This window comes from Ptychodera flava, chromosome 9 (assembly GCF_041260155.1).
Source record: "Ptychodera flava strain L36383 chromosome 9, AS_Pfla_20210202, whole genome shotgun sequence".
NCBI classification, from domain to species: Eukaryota; Metazoa; Hemichordata; class Enteropneusta; family Ptychoderidae; genus Ptychodera; species Ptychodera flava.
Genome location: NC_091936.1, coordinates 10,353,554 through 10,379,343, shown reverse-complemented (window position 1 = coordinate 10,379,343; position 25,790 = coordinate 10,353,554). Strand labels below are relative to the sequence as shown.

Here is a 25,790-nt window from a genome sequence, read left to right as displayed (position 1 = left end):
TGTTCCAAACAAGTTGTCAAATCAAGCGTCCTGTTTATGCAAAGTGCATCCCAGTATTAATCTGAACATGTGGGTGGAGGGGCTGTGATCTGAAGAATAGGTGACAGCCTATGCTGTGATAACATAGACCAGTGGTCAGCTAAAAATCTTAAGCATAAAGGTAAACGGAACAGCAGGGGTTACTGACAAAAATACACCTACATACTACCACAAACCCTCCGGTCTGAGATGCCATGTCTTGCTGGTATTAAACAATGTAATGTATGGGGATGGCAACTTGGCTCTGTAACCTGTCTTTTGTCTTCAACCATATCATTACCAAATAAATAGACCATCTATTAACTCTAATAATCCTAAGGTACAGGGGGGACTATTTAGCTTGGTCTGGTGAACTCTGTGAATTTGCAGCTATTCCTGTTGACTGATGGACCGATGGACATTCAAGCTTCATGGCATTGTATGTGTAATGAAGACTGGTCATCAGATTACAAAACCTGTAAGGAATTGGAATCGCTCAGAAACTAGGCCGAAGGAAATATAAATCACAAAATTGACTTCATTATCTCCGTCACAATGAATGTTTCGTTTCACTTAATTTCATACAAATTACATCCCATCATTCGATCAAGTACCCATGTCTTCTTCAATTGTACAAACCAATATTTGATATAATTGCTTTCACTAACATATAGGTACATGGTAATTTAGCTTCAAAATTGTCAGCAGATAATTTAACAAAAGTAGTCTTGAAAACCTGAAGTCAAGGATTCAAAGATGAAGTTTATTGATAATCAAGGCTTATACAGATACTGTAAATTTTGAACATTTTTGCAATTTTGAAATGGGCCAGCAGTCTTTCCCAAGTTACATGTATTCAAAACAGCTAAGAAAGCTAATGTTCTCTATAGTGGCCACAGAGTTGTGACTGTCTCTATTTTTCTTGTCCATGTAGCAAAACACTACAAATGTTCACAAAGTTGCCACCTATTCCAACAATCATCATTTTCAAAATCTTCACAAAGCCGCAATGAGAATGAATAGGAGTGCAAATTAACTATGTCCTTATTATTAATAAAATTCTAAGTACTTCTGTACAGAGAGATTTGTCTGACTTCATGCCGCAATGTGAGTGTGTGAATAAATCATACTGAATTATGAATAGACACATCTCAAGTACTGTGCTACCTACAAGGCAATCAAGGTCCAAGGTACAGCGCCATCAGCTTTCCTGTTTCAGTCCGGTGGGATACCCTGTCTGCCCAAGCAGAATGTGCACATACCATTGATTGTTAACTGCAGAATGGTTGGGAAGGAATCTAGGACAACCAGACCATGTCACAGCCATGCACATATTTAGTTCATGTCTGATTTTAATATGAACCACTAGTTATAATCTTGAATGTACTTATTGAAATTTTCTGTATAGATTGGAGAAGAACAAGGTGGTGAAACTTATTTGATGTTATATGTTTTTGTATTTGAACGTCATGTACATTAAAGATCCATTAAGCTGTAACTTTGGTCATTTTTTAAATTTTGTTTGTTCTGTGTATCATCTGCAGTTTCTGGTTTGAATCCCTGAACAATGGAGAAATTCGTAATATTTAGCTCTTATATATACCCTATATGAGTATAATCTGCATTGTTATTGTTTAAATTTTGTATTCAGGTCCAAACAAGAATATATTTATCAACAATAACAATGGTTATTTCGCATACACAGGCTGTGTTGCCAAGCAGGACACCGGGCATTGGTCATGATGATCAGAGTATAGTAAAATTCTGTAGTTGATACATTGAAACAGAGTAGTGAAAAAATTGGTCAAAAGTTACAGCTAATGTCCCTTTAAAAGACCAACTCACATACTGGCATCAACACTGTCTGTGCCTTCAAATGTAGGTCAGGCAGATGTCCCAGTGGAGATTTATTGGTGAACAATTGCTACCAGACACAAGGTCATTATAAATCAGTTATCAAAATTGGGCACACAGTCCATGTAGCCGACAATGAGATGCAAATGATATGCGGTCAAGGTCTCCTCAACTAACTTTAAGCTGGTTCTTCACTTTCTACTATTTTTATAGTATTTTTTACAAAGGCACAGACTTATTCTACCTGCCAACTTAAAACTGATAGTGATTTTGTAGCTCATTCTTTACTATTTTTCATAGTTTTTGGTAGCCGGTAACAGACACTTCGTGTTCGTGTCGGCTACATGGACGATCTGCCCAAAATTGGCATGAATGATATTTACTGTGACCTTGACCTTTTTGGACAATGTGAAGACACAATGGAACCAGAATTTCTGACATCACAGAATTCGCAAACATCTACAAACATCCATATCTATTTATCAGCTGTGGAGGACAAAAACAGAACCAACAAAAGACATTTTACATAGCAGCCACGTTCAATGTTTTTATGAATAAATTAGCCAAGGTCTCTGTTGATATATCAAAAGAGCTGTTTGGCCATATTAGGGCAATGATACAATCGTTGTAAGACCATGCACTATCTTCCAAAACACTGACAAAGATTTATATAACTACTCTTTCTTCAAAGGGTCAGTTATCTGGCTGCAACAGTTCACAATTAATGATGCATCACGAATTTATCGCCTTTGCAGTCAAAAAATCTACCACAAGTTTTGTTTGCTTCCATGTGTTGTTGTATGCAGAAGACAAACGCTCAACAAACTTCTGCGGATCAGAAACACAATCAATCAATACACAAATTATGCAACTACAAAACACTTTTACACTTTAAACAAAACTTCGGTTTTCCTTTTATTCTGCTTTGCTATACTTTATGTCTACATAGTATGGTCTTCTTTTACAGAAAGTGAAATAATAGCCCTCAAAAAGGTGAACATTGATGAACATGAGAATGACTAACAGCATTGAAGAATGTAAGACATGTTGCACAGTTTTCACATAATCTAATTGCACAGGTGGAACTCAAAATAATTGGAATAAACATCAATAAAAAAACTATGCCACTTTGTTAAGTACACTTTGCAAAAGAAATCATTCATTGGTTGCTTTTTTGATCTCCATGAATTTTTCATTAAAACAGCAGATGGTATGGCTGTTGAGACAGCCTGCTCATAAACTGTCACCAATATAATGTTCTCTAAATGAAGTCGAAATTTGAAATCAAAGGAAATGTTTAACAACACAGATACTTGGCTATTTCATGATTGGTTTTCACTATTCATCTTTAATCATAATAGCTTCTTTGTGCAAAAGTCAAAATCACTACAGTGACTGCCCTTCAATTTAAATCTCTGTCATTGAAAAATGCTGGCTAACTACAGGTCAGGGACTTCCGTGGCTGTATCATACATGTAATTTGACTTGAATTTTTAAAGGTTGTGAAATATTGTTGAAGACCTATTACAATGATAGGTAGAGACTGAAGGAATAACACTGTACACCAGGGCTCACAGCAGATTTGAAGAAGGTATCTTATTGTATGAAAGTACGCCAACAACTGCAACTTTGTCTCTTTCATATGTGAACTTACACAACTTTTGCCAAGGTTAACTGATCATGTCACTGAACTTGTCATCTCAATGTACCATGCAATGTGATTATCAAGAATGAATTCTGGCAATGCAGGAATAAGTTAAGTATCTCTCATGCAACTGACAAAATGAGTAATTTAGAGACACATGAGGTCTTTCTATATACTATGTTAACAAAGTGAACTCTTGCTACAGTGAGTAATACTATGCAAGTCTATCTTGCTTCCACGGTGACCCATATTTCCTCCCTTGGGTAGGACACCAGCCCATATTTATATTCTACGACTTGTCCCTCAACCATGTTCCATTTGAAGTGTTTACACAGCCCGGCCAGGACAATCACAGCCTCAGCGCAGGAATACTTGGCTGCAGGGCAGCCTCTCTGACCGGCAAAGCCAAACGGTGAGAAAGCTAGGGGGTCTCTTGCTTCTGAATTTTCCTTGCTGAAACGGTCTGGGTCGAAACTGGAAAAAAAGAACACATCCATGGTCTTTTATAAATGTCGAAAAAAGACCTCTGCAAGAGTAAAACAAGAATAAACTGGGTGCACTTCCAAGCTTGTATGATTTGCTTGAAAAACTCACATAAAAACTGCTTGCTTTATCTGTCTGAAAAGAGGATATAAAAATTTTGCCTTTTGACAATGTTCAAAACATCTGTACCAGGTGGCTATGAGGAACTACCTGGACTCAATCATGAAAAGTATGTATTTTGTACGTCTATCCAGAACCACTCTGATACATCCTTCTGTCATAAAAAAGTGACTGCTTACTTGTTGGGTAATGGCCAGCTTTTTTCATCCTGTAAAACCACACCAAGAGCATGGACAACTGGTGTCTGCAATTCAAACATAAAAGGGTAAAATAATTCAGCTGTGTAAATTGATTTGCCCAGTAATTTGAACTGTAAGATATTACTTAGTAAAATGAAGAATTGTTTCCCTTTGGTTGTTTTCTGTGGTGCATACACAAGGACTAGAATTTGTTGAACTAAATTTGTTTCAAGACCACAGATACATTGAAAATCTTTGTTAAGTGCTAGTATAGATGTCTGTGAAAATTTTGGCAATTATATATATACATACACAAAATTCGATTATGCTATGTAGCTGATTTCAATTTCTGAATGAAACCAAAAACCTGCAAATCCATGTAAAAAAGACCGAGAAGTGGTTTCTCATGAAGCACCAAAACAAACAAAAACATTTGGAACATTAAACAGGCTCCTCAATCAATCACTGAAGAGTTCGTTCTGTGAGATGAAAATTTAAACTACGCTAAATAAACAATCATTGCCGAAAGAAGATACGTCAATGTTACTACAATTTGGTTAATGAGCATCCTTGGACATTTGCATATGTTGAGTACTAAAGGATACTGAGCTATTACTAAATGCAATTTGCATATTTTCCACAGGTACAAATCACAACTTACATTCTTTGGAACAACATGGCCACCAATTTCTACATCTATGTCTTGACACCGTGCCGTCCATGGCCACAGATTTGAACAGCGCAGCGTCTCTTTGATGACTTGATGGAGATAGCTGGGAAATAAATAGGTTAATAGTCAAATTTACATCAAATGTTCACTTACACAAGTATAATTTCTATGTTGTTAGTTTCATTCATGTGATATCTCTGTATAAAATTGATAGCAGCAAGGCATTTGCAGTATTACTGATATCATAAAGGACTCAGCACTGAACCTAGCAAAATTGTGAGGGCTTTTTTTACCTATTTAAACCCACTCTATCCCCCCACCCTCCCCTTCCCTTGAACAGGTCCAGTCATCATGAATGACAATGGATTTGGGCCAAACCATGGTGATGAAGGGGTTAATAGATGTTTCAATGAGTTCTACTGACCTGAAAAAAACACAATGAACTATGACTTATGACTCCAATGTTCACATTAGGCATCCAAACAACGTACACTAGGGAAGTTCACACAAAGGCACTCGGCACAACTATTTTTCTCATCCCAAATTTCACATTTTACAATTGACAAAATTCATTTCTGACTGTTACATGGTAGCTGTTATTAATTGCTGTACAGAGAAAGAACACATTTGGGAACCTGGACTATGAAGAATGGTAAAAAAAATGACGAAATGAACTTGATAAATGGTGCAACAGAAGTACATTATATATTCTGATTCATTACAATTCCGATTACAGTTGTCTTCCACATTAAAGTAATTTAAATATTTCGTTTTCACGTCAATAAAAACTATTATGTGTTTGGTATTATCAAATATTTGAGATACAAATACATTTTATAGAATACGATGAAAAATAATCACAAAATTTAGTTTTTTGTGAACTTAAAGCATTGGAAAATGCAAACAGTAATAAAGTCATCTAATTTTGTTTCTATTACGCAGCATGTGTGGTGACCAGTCTACCAGGTTTTGTGACAAAAACATGCTGTAAGGCAATAATTTAGATGTTGTCTCTTATACCTGGGTCACAAGTTCACAAATTAATTCACACAAGATGGTACTGGTATTAAGATTCTGATGGCTGTAGGCACAGAGTCTTCTAAGATATTCATGATACACCAGTTCAGGGGTCTGATACATTTATGTACGAAGTAATTTTGAAAAGTTTATTATACTAATTTCAATGATTCAGTTTAATTGTACAGGAAAATGTGCTTAAAAGAAAAACATCATTTATGATTTGATTACTGTTGTCTTCTTTTAATCAGTTCTTAAATTTTATGTTTTCTAATTGCAGTGTAAAAATGGAATGTACTGTGAAAATAATTTCAATTCAATTCATGTTAGGATGATCATGTTTGACAACATCTATGCTATATCTATCTGTAGAGGGCACGTTCACAAAAAAATTCAGCAACTACTTTTCATCAGTTTAATAATGTTGTGGGGTAACTTTAGACTCTCTCACAGCCCCTTGCCTGCTTCACCTCTGACCATAATACCGTCCTCAGATAGTGAGCTGAGCGAAGCTCAGCTCAGTGAGCTGGTGAAGCCGGCGAGGGGCTATTAACAATTGTTTTTTTCGATTTTATTTTCGATTTTTTTGATTGGTTGTCAAAACTCCATCCATACTTTTTCCGTTTTGCCTGCCATTGGACCAGCTTTCGAGACAGACATGTCTTATGATATAAGAAGTGATATCGGTGTTGATAGCACACTGCTCAAATATCTGAGGCTTGTGTTACGCAATAGCCGAAATAGATACTAAAGACTGAATGGTTATATGCACATGACTATATGTTACAGAATCTAATAAGTTTTGACAGAAATACAAATTTAGTAATCAAGCACTGACAATAATTGCTGATCATGACTAGACAGTTGTCGATATTGACAGTACTAGTAGTGGATGGTACACCCTTGAAATAGTAATTTTAACATGAATTATTGCATACTTTTGGACTGTTGTGAAGTTGTGTAAGAGCATTGAACCTTGAACTGTCTCACTCAGTGACTGGTCAAATTTTGCAAGGAAATGTTATGCAATGGTTGCAGACAAACGGTAAAACAAAAACATCATGTATTATAACTTACACTTACAGTTCAGTGTAAGCTTACGGTTCTGGAGTATAGAAGGACTGCCATTGAAGAAACAAGACGTGTACATCATGTCATCATTGCCAAATTTAAAGTATCCATCTCTGAGGAGAAGTAACTGTAACGTATAAACTATGCACAACTCTTTCAATAGTATCACAGCCGGGACTGTGATTACTTAGACCACAGGGTACACGGGCTTGTTGTTTATTTGTGTCTGTTTGTTTGTGTGTATGTTTGTGTTTGTTTATTTGTTATTTTTAATAAAATAACAGCGAAAAGCTGTTTTGTTAATATTTGTCAATAAAGAGCAGTTTATTTGTTTATTTGTTTATTTATTTATTTGTTTGTTTGTTTGTTTGTTGATACGTATTTCCGATGGTTAGGGTTAGGGTTAGGCTTAAGTTAGGGTTAGGGTTAGGGTTAGGGTTAGGCTTAAGTTAGGGTTAGGGTTAGGGTTAGGCTTAAGTTAGGGTTAGGGTTAGGGTTAGGCTTATTCACTCCCTCTATATATTGAGACAAGGGGAGCAACTGGGATTCCAACATCTGTATTTTCAAGTCAAGAAAAACACACCAAATAAATGCCGGACAATTGAAATATTGGGTTTGTGGCAGCATCATGTCCTGTACTTACCACACCTATCCTTTAATTCGATGGAAAGGGCAAAAATCGGCGATATTTAGCATCTTTCTCCTTTGATTCGTACAGTTTGTACGGCAAAACGTAAGTGTCACACTTTGGCGGGTTAGTACGTCAGAGAAATTCAAATCGGACCAATCAGGCAGCTTGTTAGACTCACAGCAGTATACGCAACGCCAGTTCTCAAGCGACTATACCACAGCAAGATGCAGTCGTGCCTGTGACTAATACGTGTTCGCAGATATCGAGAATGCAACAAAAAAGTCGTTGATTCACTGTTCATGACAACGGATCATACTTTAACCATTAAAAGATGTAAAAACAATGGGAAACTCGAGTTCCCTTGACAGCAACGTAAGGAAAATGACACGTTTTTCCAGTACTTCTTGATTCTTTGACCCTGCTCACCCCGTCGCCTAAATAGAATAGTTTCACACACGTCTGCCATGGTTTATTTCATTGACGGTCACGATGTCTGTTTTCATGTGAACATGCAGTTGCTTTTGTTTGAAGCAATTATCCTTTCATTTGTGAAGCTTTTTTTCCTGGTGACTATTACAATCACTGCTATGTTGTTGTTTTCACAAGATGTATATGGTTTGATACAGGAATATTGAGTTGCCTTTCCGTGTAGGCAATATGCATGCCATGCCAGTTCACATACACTCAGATCAGCAGCATACATGTACATGACGTCTTTGTTTCAAGGTTGGGTTTTTTCGACGCTGAAATTTTACCAAATGTCATTTCTGTATTCAGAGATTGTGTAATTAATACCTTTGGATAAAGTTGATTTGGAAAGCGATAGACACATCCAGAGGAGTTGAAAAAATCGTGCATAAAATTAGCATAAGTTAAGCGACTGTGCATGTGGCAGAAAAAAATGGGATGCTCGAGCCCCTCCACAGTTTTTACCACCGTTCAGTGTTGCCGAACCGGGGGCTTATAGTATACTCGGACGAGTACAGTATTGTTCGTAGTTGGAAGGTTACTGCCCGTAGTTTACTTTCGATAGCTAGAAAACTATTAGAATTGAACCAATACCAAGAACAACTTTTCCAGCCGCGGAAATTCAACCGTGGCGTGGCGACGGTCTCTCTGTATTTGTTTACTTCCGGGTTTACGCTCATGTTTTTTTTTCCATTTAGGCTCGTATATCTCACGAACTGATTGGAAATGAGTGCGTTTCGCACAGATGTATAGTTGAAGTACTCTAGTGGAACCTTCTTCTCATAAGACCAAAGTGAATGTTGCGGCATACAAAGTTGTCGACGATTCGTAAAGGGAAAATGAACATGGCAAAATGCGCCAAAGTAAAATCATCCTGGTTCGAGCCCCACAACGGTAACGTCTCCAGTTCGGGCCAAGGCAGGGCTAACAAGCTATCTGATTGGTCAGATTTGAATTTCACTGACGTACTAACCCGCCAAAGTGTGACACTTACGTTTTGCCGTACAAACTGTACGAATCAAAGGAGAAAGATGCTAAATATCGCCGATTTTTGCCCTTTCCATCGAATTAAAGGATAGGTGTGGTAAGTACAGGACATGATGCTGCCACAAACCCAATATTTCAATTGTCCGGCATTTATTTGGTGTGTTTTTCTTGACTTGAAAATACAGATGTTGGAATCCCAGTTGCTCCCCTTGTCTCAATATATAGAGGGAGTGAATAAGCCTAACCCTAACCCTAACCCTAACTTAAGCCTAACCCTAACCCTAACCCTAACTTAAGCCTAACCCTAACCATCGGAAATACGTATCAACAAACAAACAAATAAATAATAAAACAAATAACAAATACACTGCTCTTTATTGACAAATATTAACAAAACAGCTTTTCGCTGTTATTTTATTAAAAATAACAAATAAAAAACACAAACATATACACAAACAAACAAACACAAATAAACAACAAGCCCGTGTACCCTGTACTTAGACTGGCAAGTACAAAGGTCCTACGTTTAGATAAGGAGACAGAGTTGTTTGTCCTTCTTTAATTTGTTAACTTCCTAGCTGCATCAGGCTTATGTTTGATAGATAACGTAGCATGTCAATTACGATAGGGGTGGAAACAGAGACATAGATTGGGCCCCGACGGCGCCTAACATATAATAACCTATGGCCTATAAGAAAAATCAGTAAAAAATTCGAAAAAACAAGTGTTAACAGCCCCAAGTTCCGCTACGCTATAACACGGCTGGCTCAGTGAGCGTCACTTGTTAGAAAGACCGTTGAGGGTGCACAACTGCGTAGCAAACGAAGGGGCTGTGAGAGAGTCTAGGGTAACTTACATTGGCCACAGCCAAGTTCAAATGCATTCAGCCAATCAGTTTAATATTTCACTATTTTGTCCTGTCATTGTCACCGAGTACAAAGTACAAAGATAGTACCCATTGTCCTTGGCTGCCCCATGGCCAAAGAGTCCATCCACCACATGAATGTGCATATGATTTTCATCCCTGACACTGACAGCAAATCATACTTTGTACCACTTACAGTAATCCCCTCCCCTAAGTAAGCTGGAACTGACATTTACAATCCAACTCCTCAGTGTAATTGACACATATGGTAAACGTCTTATCACCCTATGACCTTACGGGAGAATAAAATATTGCTGACTGTCAGAAATGGCAAAGTTCTATTGTTTCCTGTACTTACACTAATTTTGCTTGGTTGTCAGCGTTGACAAGGCCACCATCACCAAGGACATCTTCCAATTCTCTGAACACTTTATCCTCCACATCTTTATGGCTTGCAAGGTAATAAAGTCCCCAGGCCAACACTATTGGTGAGGTATGGTAATTACAAAACAGAGAAAAAAAAACCCGACAATCAGAAAACAACATACTGATGATATGACACTCTAGTGTTAAAAATATTGCGGCATATTTAGAAGTTCCAGTAAGTGTAACTTTTAGTGGGTAAAAAATTCAAAGGGATGTTCAAATACAGGGTCGTTACACTCAAAGTTGCTTAAAATCCAAGGACTTTGGAGGACTTAACATCAATTTTCCAGGACTTTTTGAGGACCAAACACCATTTTTCAGGTATCGTTTTTAGAACATATCATTTTTATATATCTATTACATATCGTTTTTTATGATATTTTGATTTATCATGTCATTTTTTAAAATTGAGGGTGAAACATTTATTTTCCAGGACTTTCCACGACTCAATTTCATTTTTCAGGACTTTTCCAGGACTTCCATAGAGGCTTTAAAATTCAAGGACTTTCAAGAAGCATGTGGACCCTGCAAATGCGTTGTAGTGAATAGTAAAATAATTTTGATCATCATCATAATTCTTTATGTTCCAAATTCTCATTACATCTCACAACTCATCAATACACACTTTATGTGGCAGCTGGCAGAATATGACCCTGTAATATTTAACAAAAAGGTAGATATCTAAGTAGGAGATCTATGGGCAACACAGTCTGCAGTGCATGGTCCAGTTGAAAAAAGTTGGAGGGTGGAGTGAGATACAAAATATAGGGGACGATAACAATAAAATCACAAAGACTTTGTTCTTGGCATTTTAATTGTAACTGTACAATAAATATCTACAATCATTACCATCCCCCCACCCCCTAACCACAACCTTCTCATAGATACATGTCCATGTGTGCCCAAGTCTAATGACTGGAAATAGTTATGATTAACTTAAGAGGACTAATGCTAGTGGAAATAGCAATACCTGTTACTTGGCAATTGAAATCTTGCATAACAGTACTTACAATAGGCTGTGTTGTGGAATCCCATCAGTAGATAGGTGATAGCATCATTGATAACTTGTTCTTCAGAGCCACTGCACTCCATCAAAACATCTATCAATAATTGCGTTTTTTTCTCCTTTTCAGGCATCGCTTTACGCTGTTCAATGACCTTTGAAAACAGGGTCTTCAGACCATCAACAGCTGGGAAGTAAAAGAAATAGTATCATAGGTACATGAATGTTAGGATGTAGGCATTCCATCATAGATTGTGAGAAGACTTATTTGTTTGGATGTTCTGAAGCAATCTCACATAGATATCTACAACAAATAAAATGTTGCATATAGAAGTGGATCTGTAAACAGCTTTACATAATGTTTGAATTATACAGTATAACCCATGAGATTAGATCTGCCCAAGCACTGCACATGTGTTGGCCATGGCACCGATGATGAGAATGAAACATTCTCAGGCAGCTTTGACTTTAGAATAAAGAATCAAAACCAAGCTGCAAAAAACACTCACAAACTAAATGCACAATTGATACTTTGTCACTTTCAGTCATATCTTCAGACATTATCCTTTCTCAAGTCGGTGAATGTTCTCTTTGATGTGCAGAGTTTTCTTCACCAGCCATAATTTCAATGTATGTACTATCAAATCATATTAATATTTCTCAAAATTATAAAACCATGTAGTAAATTGCCAATGGTAATGCCAATATAAGGGGTCTGAAATCTGAACTGCTACATTGCATTATGCATCAGACACAAGGTTTCTCAGTTTGCACTGTTCAGAAGCGATGCAGCAGTAGGTAGACTTTATACAAAGTCAACAAATCCTGTGAGATAATACAATTCTGTGAGGTTGAAGGTCACAGAAATAGTTTAAGTTTGACATTGGTTAGTGTCAGACTTTGTACTGGAATGAGCAGACTTGAGGTTGAGTTCAGGTTACAGAGTGGCTCAGCTGGCAAAATTGACATGAGAGATACACACAACAAACCACTACTGCAGTTTGATGATTAAACTTTGTGATCTATTTATTATTTAGGAAAGCAGGGAAATTTACAATTTTTAGCAATAGACTCTCAATGATGATAGATGTAGGTACTCAATTATGGGGAAAGTTTGCTACGATCCCTCACCTTTATCAAACTGTTGTTGTCTGCTACTATCTTCAGCCTCCCCTTCGGTTAACCTATGCTCTAATTCATGCCAACACTGCAAGTAATTGAAAACAGATCATGGAAAAATCATGGCAGGAAATAACACATGACTGAAACTCAAATCAGTAGATTCTAAGTTACATTACTGTCATATCAGAACCAGCAAATTCACAGAAGTTTGTGAACACATTTGCTTTAGTACAAAAATCACATTCACTATTCATTACAGATGCTGTTTAACTTTAACATTTCCACCAATCTTGCAAAATTAAATCATTTCTTACAAAATATCAGAAATCACCCACAAATTACAAAATTACAGCATTTATCAAATTATTGTCATCTTGACTTGATTCATCATCTGCTAAGAGTCGTCCTCACAATGGAGAACATTGTTAACAATGAAATGTTTTGCACAATGCCCCATCAACATTTCAAATAGACTCGTCCTCACAATGGAGAATATTGTTAACAATGAAATGTTTTGCACAATGCCCCATCAACATTTCAAATAGACTCGTCCTCACAATGGAGAACATTGTTAACAATGAAATGTTTGCACAATGCCCCATCAACATTTCAAATAGACTCGTCCTCACAATGGAGAACATTGTTAACAATGAAATGTTTGCACAATGCCCCATCAACATTTCAAATAGACTCGTCCTCACAATGGAGAACATTGTTAACAATGAAATGTTTGCACAATGCCCTATCAACATTTCAAATGGTTTCACTGTACAAAATTATAAACTATAAATGTGTAATAGCAGTGGTATGGGAAAGATAAAAGGATTTCAAATTTGGCCACTTGGAGTGCTTAAGTACCAAGATTTTGGAGAAGGGAGGGCTTTGTCAAGAGCTGTCCTGGAAGCAGTTTTTGTGTTACTTGATGTATCAACAGGCATTAGCCTTGCCTGACGGACATTTTCAGGTAAATAGTAGTGATAATCATTTTTAATACATACTTGTTGACCCTTATCCAGCCAAATTCATGTGTCATCGTCAGGTCAACTTTGTCGTAACCTATGAGGCATATAACAAGTCCCACACCCTTTTTAACTGACTTGGCAGATGGGGAAGTGATGCTGTCTGGCAGGATTTGGGTTAAATGCATTACAATATTCTCTTTGAAGGTGTAGTGGAACATTTGGGGAACAGTAATGAAAGGAATTAATGTCCAAAATGACACATTTGTATGCTACCACAAATTTTCAACAGTTGTAGGTAGTATTGCAGTTCACTTGGGTCTATGGTAAATTCCAAGAGCTGTACTACTACCATGTGATCTTCTATTACATTTAACCCTTTTCCTGCCAAGTCCATATTTCACCACCAGGTCAAGATGGTTAAAATTAATGAAACACAACATATTCCATATGGTGTATTTTAACATAATGCTATACATTTGAAAGCTGTTGAAAACATACATACGGTAAACTTGATTTTTTAGACTAAAGATGCTATAACAGGCCAAGCCAAATGGGTGAAAATACGTCATGTTTTGGCTCAATACCGCTTTTTACTGACTTGGCTGATGGGGAAGTGATACTGTCTGGCAGGAAAAGGGTTAAAGGGAAAACATGCTCATTATTCCATGATCAGCTGCCTTACATGTACTTTCATTAAGCCTTACTGTAAGGTTCTTGTAAATTTGTCAGAGATACGGAAAAAATTGCCACTGATACCCTTTATCTGCTATATTATAACAGATATAGGGTGTCTGAGGCAAATTTTTCAATGTGTACCTGGTATCTACCAAAGCTTCACCTACAACAACTGTCAATCCTACATTGAATTAAGACTCTGATTTTTCATTTATTTGTACTCCTTGTCATACTATAGCACATAGTCCAATCAAATGTATGTCTTCTTTCATTTCTACCATATTTTAAAATGTGAAAATCAATATTGTGATAAAGTTTTTATTTCTGCATTAATGGTTAGAACATGGCTACTTACAATATTGAAGTTTTTCTTCAGTTCCAGAATAGCTCTTGGATCATTGAAGTAGTCTCCAAAAGCCGTTTTCAGCAATGATTTCAGTGCTAATGCTGTCATGTACTGACACAGTGGTATGTGTTCATCCTTGGCAAGGGACTTGAACTTTGTGACCAACTCTTGGCAAGTCTATGGTATGCACAAAAAATAGAGAAGAAATTTGGATGAGTAATCAAAATATAGTCGACAGATTCTTTTCAAAAACAAACCATCAGTTTTCAGTGAGAACATGAAATTTTAAATCAAGTGACTGACTCACACACTGTAAAAGTATGAGCTTCAAAGTATTCACATTAAAGTTACAACATTACAACACTTCAACAGAATTGTGTAGACATCCATATTAGTTTCATCATATTAGTGAATCATTTAAAACAATGACTGACGAAATGTTCAAAGTTTCAAAAGGTAAATCTCATTTGCTATAATGCATGTCTTAATTTGCTCCAAATGATTTGAAAAAGTCATGTTTAAGACATATCAATCTGCATTACTGGCTATGGTACTAAAACAGCTATTGTCAAGTGACATACACATACAGTGGTCCCTGGTATGAACTGTAGAGGGCACTATACCAGTTGATCCACAGTTCACTGATGAACATGTGTGGACATTTTATTGCAAAAACAGTCATCAATATTCTGACTATTAAAGATTTGGAAAAAGCACTTGTTCATCGTTTTATCATAAAATAATTAACAAAAATGCATTTGTCAGAGATTTGTTGATGGGATAAAAGAAACACAACCTCATGGAATATTCCAGTGTACTTCTTTAGTGCTTGCTCTTCAAAGCATTTCTCCTGCAACTTTCTACGACTTCTGCCTGCTCCTTTGTTGGTAAACATGATACTGTTTTCCCCAATCAGTGGTTGGAAGAGGACAAAAAGATCAGCTGTGTAAAACATGAAACAGATTTGAGAACTGATGATACACAAAAGATGATACAGAAAACATATTCAACACAACTGAATTTCCTGATAGTATTGCAGCTCATTGTTATGTACTGTAACAACACTAAATTGCCAGAAATGGCATTTTGGCCCTGGTTGTGATCATAAATTTTATATGACATTTGTCAACAGACATCTATAGATTTTTTTAGTACAATTTACTTTCATGAATTGGTAGGGGCAAACTGTATGGTAAAAAGCTAAATCTTGATGTAAATCTACACCATCTTCAGATGTACGGTAGTGGTAGCTGTGATATAATGCAGCTATCTCATTATCATTACAATTTATTTTCACAGTTTAAATATACCATCATCAACACTTCAAGATCATCTTTTAATGAATGGAATTTCAATTTCCCCTTTGTAATGAACATGCAAAAAAAGTGTTGTGTAAACAGGTGGTATTTACTGATATCATGCACTGTTCTAGAACAAAGGGTGGATGAAACTTACAAGGTTTGTCAAATACATTGCGATGTTGTTTCCATAAATCCACAGAAGCCAAGCTTACACACAGCTTAGTTCCATAGTAAAACGATGCAATGTCTCCATATTCTGAATGAAGCTCACACAAAAATTCATGAAATCCACCAGCTGCACTGATGTCTGGTATATTGCCCTCTCTGGAAGACAATGGGAAATTCATACATGATGCCAAGCTTACAATACTGGCATTCATTCGGTAAAAACTTTAGTTTGCGCCCTTTTCTGAATATTTCATTTTAACTGGGATGTGTTTGCAAAGCTAATTTCATGAATCTACTGTACATATCAATTTTCATAAATAAATGCAAAAAAATACAAACACTGGTACATTGAGATGAAGAGTCTTTGTTCTGACTGTGTATTTATTTATTACAGGCACTGGGAGCAACATATTTCAATGACACCAATACCGAGTCAGTTCAAATGGTGAACTGGAGTAAATCAAGTACAGGTAGCTATTTGCCTCGAAAGTGGAAGACGTAAACTATTGCTTAATCTTTCTTCAAAGAAACTGTTAACAATTCTCTCACCCAATCAAGAAAAGAAATCAGGGGTCACCATACAAGGTTTAGTACTTGAGAATCAAGTAAAATAATAAACTAACATTTACCGATTATCCGATATTTGAAATTAAAAACGACAAAGGTAACTCTGGTGTAGAGACAGAGGAACACTTGCAAATTATCATTGACTGTCCAAAGTGAAAACAGTCAGGAGATATGAGTTGCTGATGAAGGTGTCTACATTTGTAACAAATACTAACGGCTACCTCAGCAACCTTTGTATGTGGACATACCACAGTGTTTTTGCCAAACCCCAGCCCCCTTGCTTCATACTTATACTTACTTGACATCTGATGGATCACGGCCCGGTATAGTTGTTGTCCGAGTTGACCCCTATATAACATAGGAAAAAACGCACAAAAATCCCTCAGATCTTTATTTAGTCATTCTAAGGCTGTGATGACTGATTGAAATTTACAAGCAGCTGCAGTACATGTATTTAATAAAGTTGCAAATGTTGTGATGCCAACATAATAGGCAGCAGTAAATGTACCATGTTTTCTATATTCTAGCTTTATAAAAGCTTAACAATGAATACCTTTGTCGCTATTACATAAACATACAGCTACTACTGACATTTCTGGGGACAGGACGTCCCACCTCAGAGTCAGACGAGTGAGGAGCAAATATGTGAGCTTAAAGTTAATTAATCACATATGCCGCAACGCAATATAGAAACACGTATGGGAATTTTTCAGATGCTGATAGAAACCTTATTTTTAGAAAATTTTCACATATTAGAGCACACATAATTAATAACATATGCGGCAAAGTAGAGGGTTCACACGGGGACACGTAGACGGACACACGTGACATGGTTATAATATTGATTGTGCAGATTAATATTTGTCGACGTAAGATACAATACTAACCGGATATAAATATATAACGGTGATGATCAATATGATCACAAAAGTAACGGCAAATATGGCAAAGTCAAGCATTGCAACGTAGCGACGATGCGACGACGGTTGGCCAATCCGTCCACTGTCAGTAATGACACAGAAGTCCACTGGCGCTAGCCTCAGTCTCAATCTAACACTTCCGGATGCCGTTCGGAATTTGACACCGAAAATGTGACTTTTACTTATGCATTATGTCTCCCCATCTTCTTTCCATCCTATCTTCTAAAAGAATCGAATTTAGCGCAACAATGCACGACTTTCTCACAAACCCACGAGTTCCACGTTCTACCGGAAGGCTTGTCCTTGTTTGCGCATAGACCCGAGATAGAGGGAGTACGCGCGTTTGGGAGTCCTGTCATCTGGTTGTAAATATGTCATGTGGTTGTTGGCTATGACACACCCATATTTGGTTATGTTTCGATGTCAAAGATCAGAGTTGAAAGTCCAAGCATGGGTAATTCCTTGCATTCTTGATACCTTGTGCTAGCTCTGGTTGTCAAAGCACGTTTTCATTTGTGCCATTTCGAAGCAAGTGAGTACAAGTATAGTAGTCTGTTCGATTCTTGATCGTAGGCTTGTAACACAAGGATACGATTTCTCATATATCTCTGGTGTTAGCATGCAGGCGGTTTTAAAATTCAGGGGTCTTTAAAATTCAGAGGTCAGACGAAACCAGGTCTACATGACAGTTCGCCTCTGACTGTGTCTACATACATCAGTCATCATGATCGACCTCGACAGATTCAGCACTTTATTGTTTGATCGTTATGGTCCAAAGCCGTACAAAGCTACTGTGCTTGCTTTTGTATTCATGGCACTGCTTCAGTAACAACGGTCGAAAATGCTCAAAGCATTATAAACCTGGTTGCATGGACACTCCGGCGCATCTCTCTTAGTGTGCTATGGCTGTGACTTCTAAGTTTTCCAGTGATTTATCATCTTCTATGCTATCGCCAACTAATTTAAGTTGTCTAATCAAATATTTTTGCAGAATCTGCATTTGGAGTATGCTAGTCACCATGTGTCACCAGGTTGCACGGACACTCTGGTGCATCTCTTACTGGTGTAAGGTTGTGACTTCTAAGTTTTCTCATTGGTTTTCATCTTTCTATGCTATCACTAATTGATTTAAGTTGTCTAATTAAATTATTTGCAGGAACTGCATTTTGAGTATCCTGAGTCACAATGTGTAACCTGGTTGCATGGACACTCTGGCGCATCTCTCTTAGTGTGCTAAGGCTGTGGATGCTAAGTTTTCTCATTGGTTTTCATCTTTCTATGCTATCGCCAACTGATTTAAGTTGTCTAATCTAAATTTTTTGCAGGAACTGCATTTTCAGTATGCTGAGTCACCATGTGTCACCTGGTTGCACGGACACTCTGGTGCATCTCTCTTTCTGTGCTAAGGCTGTGACTTCTAAGTTTTCTCATTGGTTTTCTTTTCTATGCTATCGCCAACTGATTTAAGTTGTCTAATCTAAATATTTTGCAGGAACTGCATTTTTAGTATGCTGAGTCACCATGTGTCACCTGGTTGCACGGACACTCTGGTGCATCTCTCTTACTGTGCTAAGGCTGTGACTTCTAAGTTTTCTCATTGGTTTTCATCTTTCTATGCTATCGCCAACTGATTTAAGTTGTCTAATCTAAATATTTTGCAGTAACTGCATTTTAGTATGCTGAGTCACCATGTGTCACCTGGTTGCACGGACACTCTGGTGCATCTCTCTTACTGTAAGGCTGTGACTTCTAAGTTTTCTCATTGGTTTCATCTTTCTATGCTATCGCCAACTGATTTAAGTTGTCTAATCTAAATATTTTGCAGGAACTGCATTTTTAGTATGCTGAGTCACCATGTGTCACCTGGTTGCACGGACACTCTGGTGCATCTCTCTTACTGTGCTAAGGCTGTGACTTCTAAGTTTTCTCATTGGTTTTCATCTTTCTATGCTATCGCCAACTAATTTAAGTTGTCTAATCTAAATATTTTGCAGGAACTGCATTTTTAGTATGCTGAGTCACCATGTGTCACCTGGTTGCACGGACACTCTGGTGCATCTCTCTTACTGTGCTAAGGCTGTGACTTCTAAGTTTTTCTCATTGGTTTTAATCTTTCTATGCTATCGCCAACTGATTTAAGTTGTCTAATCTAAATATTTTGCAGGAACTGCATTTTTAGTATGCTGAGTCACCATGTGTCACCTGGTTGCACGGACACTCTGGTGCATCTCTCTTACTGTGCTAAGGCTGTGACTTCTAAGTTTTCTCATTGGTTTTCATCTTTCTATGCTATCGCCAACTGATTTAAGTTGTCTAATCTAAATATTTTGCAGGAACTGCATTTTTAGTATGCTGAGTCACCATGGTTGCACGGACACTCTGGTGCATCTCTCTTACTGTGCTAAGGCTGTGACTTCTAAGTTTTCTCATTGGTTTTCATCTTTCTATGCTATCGCCAACTGATTTAAGTTGTCTAATCTAAATATTTTGCAGTAACTGCATTTTTAGTATGCTGAGTCACCATGGTTGCACGGACACTCTGGTGCATCTCTCTTACTGTGCTAAGGCTGTGACTTCTAAGTTTTCTCATTGGTTTTCATCTTTCTATGCTATCGCCAACTGATTTAAGTTGTCTAATCTAAATATTTTGCAGGAACTGCATTTTTAGTATGCTGAGTCACCATGTGTCACCTGGTTGCACGGACACTCTGGTGCATCTCTCTTACTGTGCTAAGGCTGTGACTTCTAAGTTTTCTCATTGGTTTTCATCTTTCTATGCTATCGCCAACTAATTTAAGTTGTCTAATCTAAATATTTTGCAGGAACTGCATTTTTAGTATGCTGAGTCACCATGTGTCACCTGGTTGCACGGACACTCTGGTGCATCTCTCTTACTGTGCTAAGGCTGTGACTTCTAAGTTTTCTCATTGGTTTTCATCTTTCTATGCTATCGCCACTGATTTAAGTTGTCTAATCTAAATATTTTGCAGGAACTGCATTTTTAGTATGCTGAGTCACCATGTGTCACCTGGTTGCACGGACACTCTGGTGCATCTCTCTTACTGTGCTAAGGCTGTGACTTCTAAGTTTTCTCATTGGTTTTCATCTTTCTATGCTATCGCCAACTGATTTAAGTTGTCTAATCTAAATATTTTGCAGGAACTGCATTTTCAGTATGCTGAGTCACCATGGTTGCACGGACACTCTGGTGCATCTCTCTTACTGTGCTAAGGCTGTGACTTCTAAGTTTTCTCATTGGTTTTCATCTTTCTATGCTATCGCCAACTGATTTAAGTTGTCTAATCTAAATATTTTGCAGTAACTGCATTTTTAGTATGCTGAGTCACCATGTGTCACCTGGTTGCACGGACACTCTGGTGCATCTCTCTTACTGTGCTAAGGCTGTGACTTCTAAGTTTTCTCATTGGTTTTCATCTTTCTATGCTATCGCCAACTGATTTAAGTTGTCTAATCTAAATATTTTGCAGGAACTGCATTTTTAGTATGCTGAGTCACCATGTGTCACCTAGTTGCACGGACACTCTGGTGCATCTCTCTTACTGTGCTAAGGCTGTGACTTCTAAGTTTTCTCATTGGTTTCATCTTTCTATGCTATCGCCAACTAATTTAAGTTGTCTAATCTAAATATTTGCAGGAACTGCATTTTCAGTATGCTGAGTCACCATGTGTCACCTGGTTGCACGGACACTCTGGTGCATCTCTCTTACTGTGCTAAGGCTGTGACTTCTAAGTTTTCTCATTGGTTTTAATCTTTCTATGCTATCGCCAACTGATTTAAGTGTCTAATCTAAATATTTTGCAGGAACTGCATTTTTAGTATGCTGAGTCACCATGTGTCACCTGGTTGCACGGACACTCTGGTGCATCTCTCTTACTGTGCTAAGGCTGTGACTTCTAAGTTTTCTCATTGGTTTTCATCTTTCTATGCTATCGCCAACTGATTTAAGTTGTCTAATCTAAATATTTTGCAGGAACTGCATTTTTAGTATGCTGAGTCACCATGGTTGCACGGACACTCTGGTGCATCTCTCTTACTGTGCTAAGGCTGTGACTTCTAAGTTTTCTCATTGGTTTTCATCTTTCTATGCTATCGCCAACTGATTTAAGTTGTCTAATCTAAATATTTTGCAGGAACTGCATTTTAGTATGCTGAGTCACCATGTGTCACCTGGTTGCACGGACACTCTGGTGCATCTCTCTTACTGTGCTAAGGCTGTGACTTCTAAGTTTTCTCATTGGTTTTCATCTTTCTATGCTATCGCCAACTGATTTAAGTTGTCTAATCTAAATTTTTTGCAGGAACTGCATTTTTAGTATGCTGAGTCACCATGTGTCACCTGGTTGCACGGACACTCTGGTGCATCTCTCTTACTGTGCTAAGGCTGTGACTTCTAAGTTTTCTCATGGTTTTCATCTTTCTATGCTATCGCCAACTGATTTAAGTTGTCTAATCTAAATATTTTGCAGTAACTGCATTTTTAGTATGCTGAGTCACCATGTGTCACCTGGTTGCACGGACACTCTGGTGCATCTCTCTTACTGTGCTAAGGCTGTGAATGCTAATTTTTCTCATTGGTTTTGCTCTTTTTATACTATTACAAAGTGATTCAAAATCAAAATTTATGCAGTCGTCTGCTTTAGGAGTATGCTGAGTCACAATGTGTCACCTGGTTGCACGGAGTCATGTGGTACATCTCTCTTTCCCTTATAAGGCTTTGTCATCTAAGTTTCTCCTATGTTTGCTCTTTTCATGCTATTAAAAAGTGATTCAAGTTTTCAAATCAAAATTTCATGCAGGAATCTGCTGTTAGATCATGCTGAGTCAGAATGTGTCACCTGGTTGCACAGAGACTTTGCAGTGGTATAAAACTTGCTAATTAAGGGGCGCTGCACCCAACACAGGGTATTTTGCACCAAAATCACTTTTTTGTAGACATTCATTTAATTTAATGAAATTGTTAACCCAAGATTAAAATATTATTATTTGGGTTCATCTTCAAGGCTGTCAAGCAGTCGTAGGTGCTTGATAAAGAAGTGTTAATTTTTGCAAATGTTTGCAAATCACCCAATTTCCTGGCTTCACTATTCTTCCAATTTCAAGATTTCCAAACAATTTAACTCCATACTGACTTGGTCAAACTTTCTTAAATTTTCACATTATTTTCTTTAAATGTTGTTAAACAAAACTTTTTTTGATTGGCAATAAGGTTCTTACATTTTGAATAAGAGGCATTTTAATTTGTATGAGGATCATGTACTGTAAAATATGTTCAGATGTAACCTGCCAAAAGAAGGAAATGACGACCATGTTAAAAGTGATATTTTATTCAAATCATATGTGTCACTGCCCATTCGGGCAACTGTTGTCAGCTCCACTTATACATAACCATTGCAAGACTAATATCATTTTTATATGCAAAGTAAAACATAAACTGTGTCTTTTGAAGGTTTATGGCATGTCTGTTGAAAACAGAGAGTATTAAAAAAAGAATACTTTTTAATATGAAACGTCTGTTAACAGTGTTTATTCATTCTGATGTAATAATGGATTCTCTGTTTTGACAGTATCTTTGAATGATATCTACCGTGGCCGAAAACGACACAGACCCTATTCAGTTTGTCATTGCGTCGTTCTGTTTGAGCTGCGTCGTTCTGTTTCGACCTGCGCTCTTCAGTTTGTAATTGCGTCGTTCTGTTTGAGCTGCGTCGTTCTGTTTCGACCTGCGCTCTTCAGTTTGTAATTGCGTCGTTCTGTTTGAGCTGCGTCGTTCTGTTTTGACCTGCGCTCTTCAGTTTGTAATTGCGTCGTTCTGTTTGAGCTGCGTCGTTCTGTTTTGACCTGCACTCTTCAGTTTGTAATTGCGTCGTTCTGTTTGAGCTGCGTCGTTCTGTTTTGACCTGCGCTCTTCAGTTTGTAATTGCGTCGTTCTGTTAGAGCTGCGTCGTTCTGTTTTGACCTGCGCTCTTCAGTTTGTAATTGCGTCGTTCTGTTTGAGCTGCGTCGTTCTGTTTTGACCTGCGCTCTTCAGTTTGTTTTGTTGTAATAAAGGGAAAGCAACTCCACACATCGTTCATATCTGAGTTGTTTGCATTTTGTGTATGATATTGTGTATATTGTGAGTGTGTATCATGTTTGATTGTTTTATGTGAGTATTGGTTAGCCATGGCGAATGTAATAAAGGGAAAGCAACTCCTCACATCGTTCATATGTGAATTCTTTGCGTTTTGTGTATGATTCTATGTGTATGTATATCATGTTTAGCTGTTTTATGTAAAGGGTTGATTAGCCATGGCGAGACGTACCCGTAATTTACGTGTCTTGCTGTTAACCAACATTGGAGCGGAGAGACTAGCGTTACACTGCAATCCTTTGAAGCTACGTTTCGAAAACAGAGTTTTCTTCGTCAGTCCTTAAAATTCATTTTGATTGGTGAGACATGTTGAATGATTGATTGATTCATGTGTTAATATGTTGTTCCACTGAAGTTTGTTGTTCAATTACGGAAGCTATGTCTACGGTTTGGTCTTGTTGTGTTTGTGTATGCTCATGTGAATCGGAGTGCCATCTATTGTAGCTTTTGTGAAGTCTGGCATATGTAAGTGTATCGCATACTTCTGTTCCTTCTGTATGCGATTATTGGTTGCTCGAAGGTTTGCAGCATGAAAAAAATATTTGGGACAAGATTTCACTGACGTTCTTGATCCAAAACTTAAATAGTATAAAATCATGGACTTTTGTATGAAATACAGCAAAACGGGCTAAGTGTCAAAGACACAAGGAAAAAAAGCTGGAGCAACAAAAAAGGACCTCGAAATTAAGAAAGTGAAATAGAAAAACATGAAAAGACATTGATGAAATTCAGAGAGCTTTAAATGATATTTACGAAGTCAAAACACAAGGTATTAGGCCTATTCAACATGCTAGAATAAGATGACATGAGCTTGTTGAAAACAGCAATGCTTATTTTTTGAAGCTTGAAAAGAGAAATCATTACAAAATCACATTCGTAAACTTCAAGCATCTACAGATTTAAATGAAATTTTAAACACGCAGAAAGAATTCTATCGAAATTTATACCAGACTACACATTGTTTTCCTGAAGAAAAACCAGAAGAATTCACTGGCGATTTCCATATTCCTTTACTGTCAGAATTACAGAACAAATATTTGTGAGGGTTATTTGAGTCTCGAAGAATGCTACCAAGCTTCGAAATAAAGACGATATCCCCGATCGTATCTGTATTTTTTCATGCGAGATGTACTCCAACAACAGTGGGATATCAAATAAACAAAAACATCGGCAATATCGATTTTTGGCATCATTTTAAGACTGCTTTCCCATTGTGTGATCACATTTGGGTCAGGCAATACAACTTGTCTACCGCCATCAATCACTGTTCTGCGTTCGCCGAGTGATTTTCCATAGTCATCATCGGCTATCGCCCTAACATCCAACTCAAGCGTTAACACAGAAAGTTCCACAAGTTGTGCCTTCGTCGCCTCACCACAAGTTACATTCCTACTTTGAGAAATTTTCTGAGCTCAGGTACTTTCATTTTCTTGACGTCGTCTGTAGTGATTGACGCCATCTTGACGATGAACTTCGCTATGTGCACAGTGGCAGACGACAAATTTTTACCCCAAAAAGTGCGCCCCTATGAGTTGAAAATAGTAAAAATTCGAACGCGCCCGCACAACCCGGGAATCACTTATTACAAACTGAAGAGCGCAGTTCAAAACAGAATGACGCAGCTCAAACAGAACGACGCAATTACAAACTGAAGAGCGCAGGTCAAAACAGAACGATGCAGCTCAAACAGAACGACGCAATTACAAACTGAAGAGCGCAGGTCGAAACAGAACGACGCAGCTCAAACAGAGCGACGCAATTTACAAACTGAAGAGCGCAGGTCAAAAAGAACGACGCAGCTCAAACAGAACGACGCAATTACAAACTGAAGAGCGCAGGTCAAAACAGAACGACGCAGGTCAAACAGAACGACGCAATTACAAACTGAAGAGGGTCTGTGTCGTTTTCGGCCACGGTAGATATGACACTGCCTTAACAACAGATGGAAGAGGAATGTGAAAGAAACGTCAATGTAAGTAGGGTATTATGTTCATATGTTGCTACTCACATTGGTGTACCATTTTGTAGTTACAACTTGAGCTGTATCCTGTGAATTGTTTTGGGATAATTGTGTAAGTTATTATATTACAACTCTCAAAAATTTAGAGGGCCTGTAATGCTTACTTTGATATTATTTTCA

At 37.5% G+C, this 25,790-nt stretch overlaps 2 protein-coding genes across 3 annotated transcripts in view; one reads left to right on the top strand and one right to left on the bottom strand.

The window, feature by feature from the left end:
• The window catches only part of LOC139139961 (aladin-like), a 236,579-nt gene that overhangs the window by 182,817 nt on the left and 27,972 nt on the right, over positions 1-25,790 (top strand). The window contains exon 1 of one of the 2 annotated variants that reach the window (XM_070708933.1): positions 13,505-13,523. The exons of the other annotated variant lie outside the window; for it this stretch is intronic. The gene's annotated coding sequence lies outside the window, so the exon portion shown is untranslated. Of the gene's footprint in view, positions 1-13,504; positions 13,524-25,790 lie in introns of those variants that run through there. 2 annotated transcript variants of the gene reach the window in all.
• LOC139139962 (cytochrome P450 20A1-like) lies at positions 2,755-17,810 on the bottom strand. The gene is made up of 11 exons (XM_070708934.1): positions 17,466-17,810; positions 16,877-16,926; positions 15,998-16,167; positions 15,339-15,484; positions 14,552-14,719; positions 12,569-12,644; positions 11,445-11,624; positions 10,367-10,490; positions 4,961-5,072; positions 4,300-4,364; positions 2,755-3,991 (listed from the first exon to the last, which is right to left on the bottom strand). The coding sequence occupies exons 1-11, from the start codon at positions 17,535-17,537 to the stop codon at positions 3,742-3,744; spliced, it is 1,413 nt and encodes a 470-aa protein (XP_070565035.1). The 5' UTR covers positions 17,538-17,810; the 3' UTR covers positions 2,755-3,741.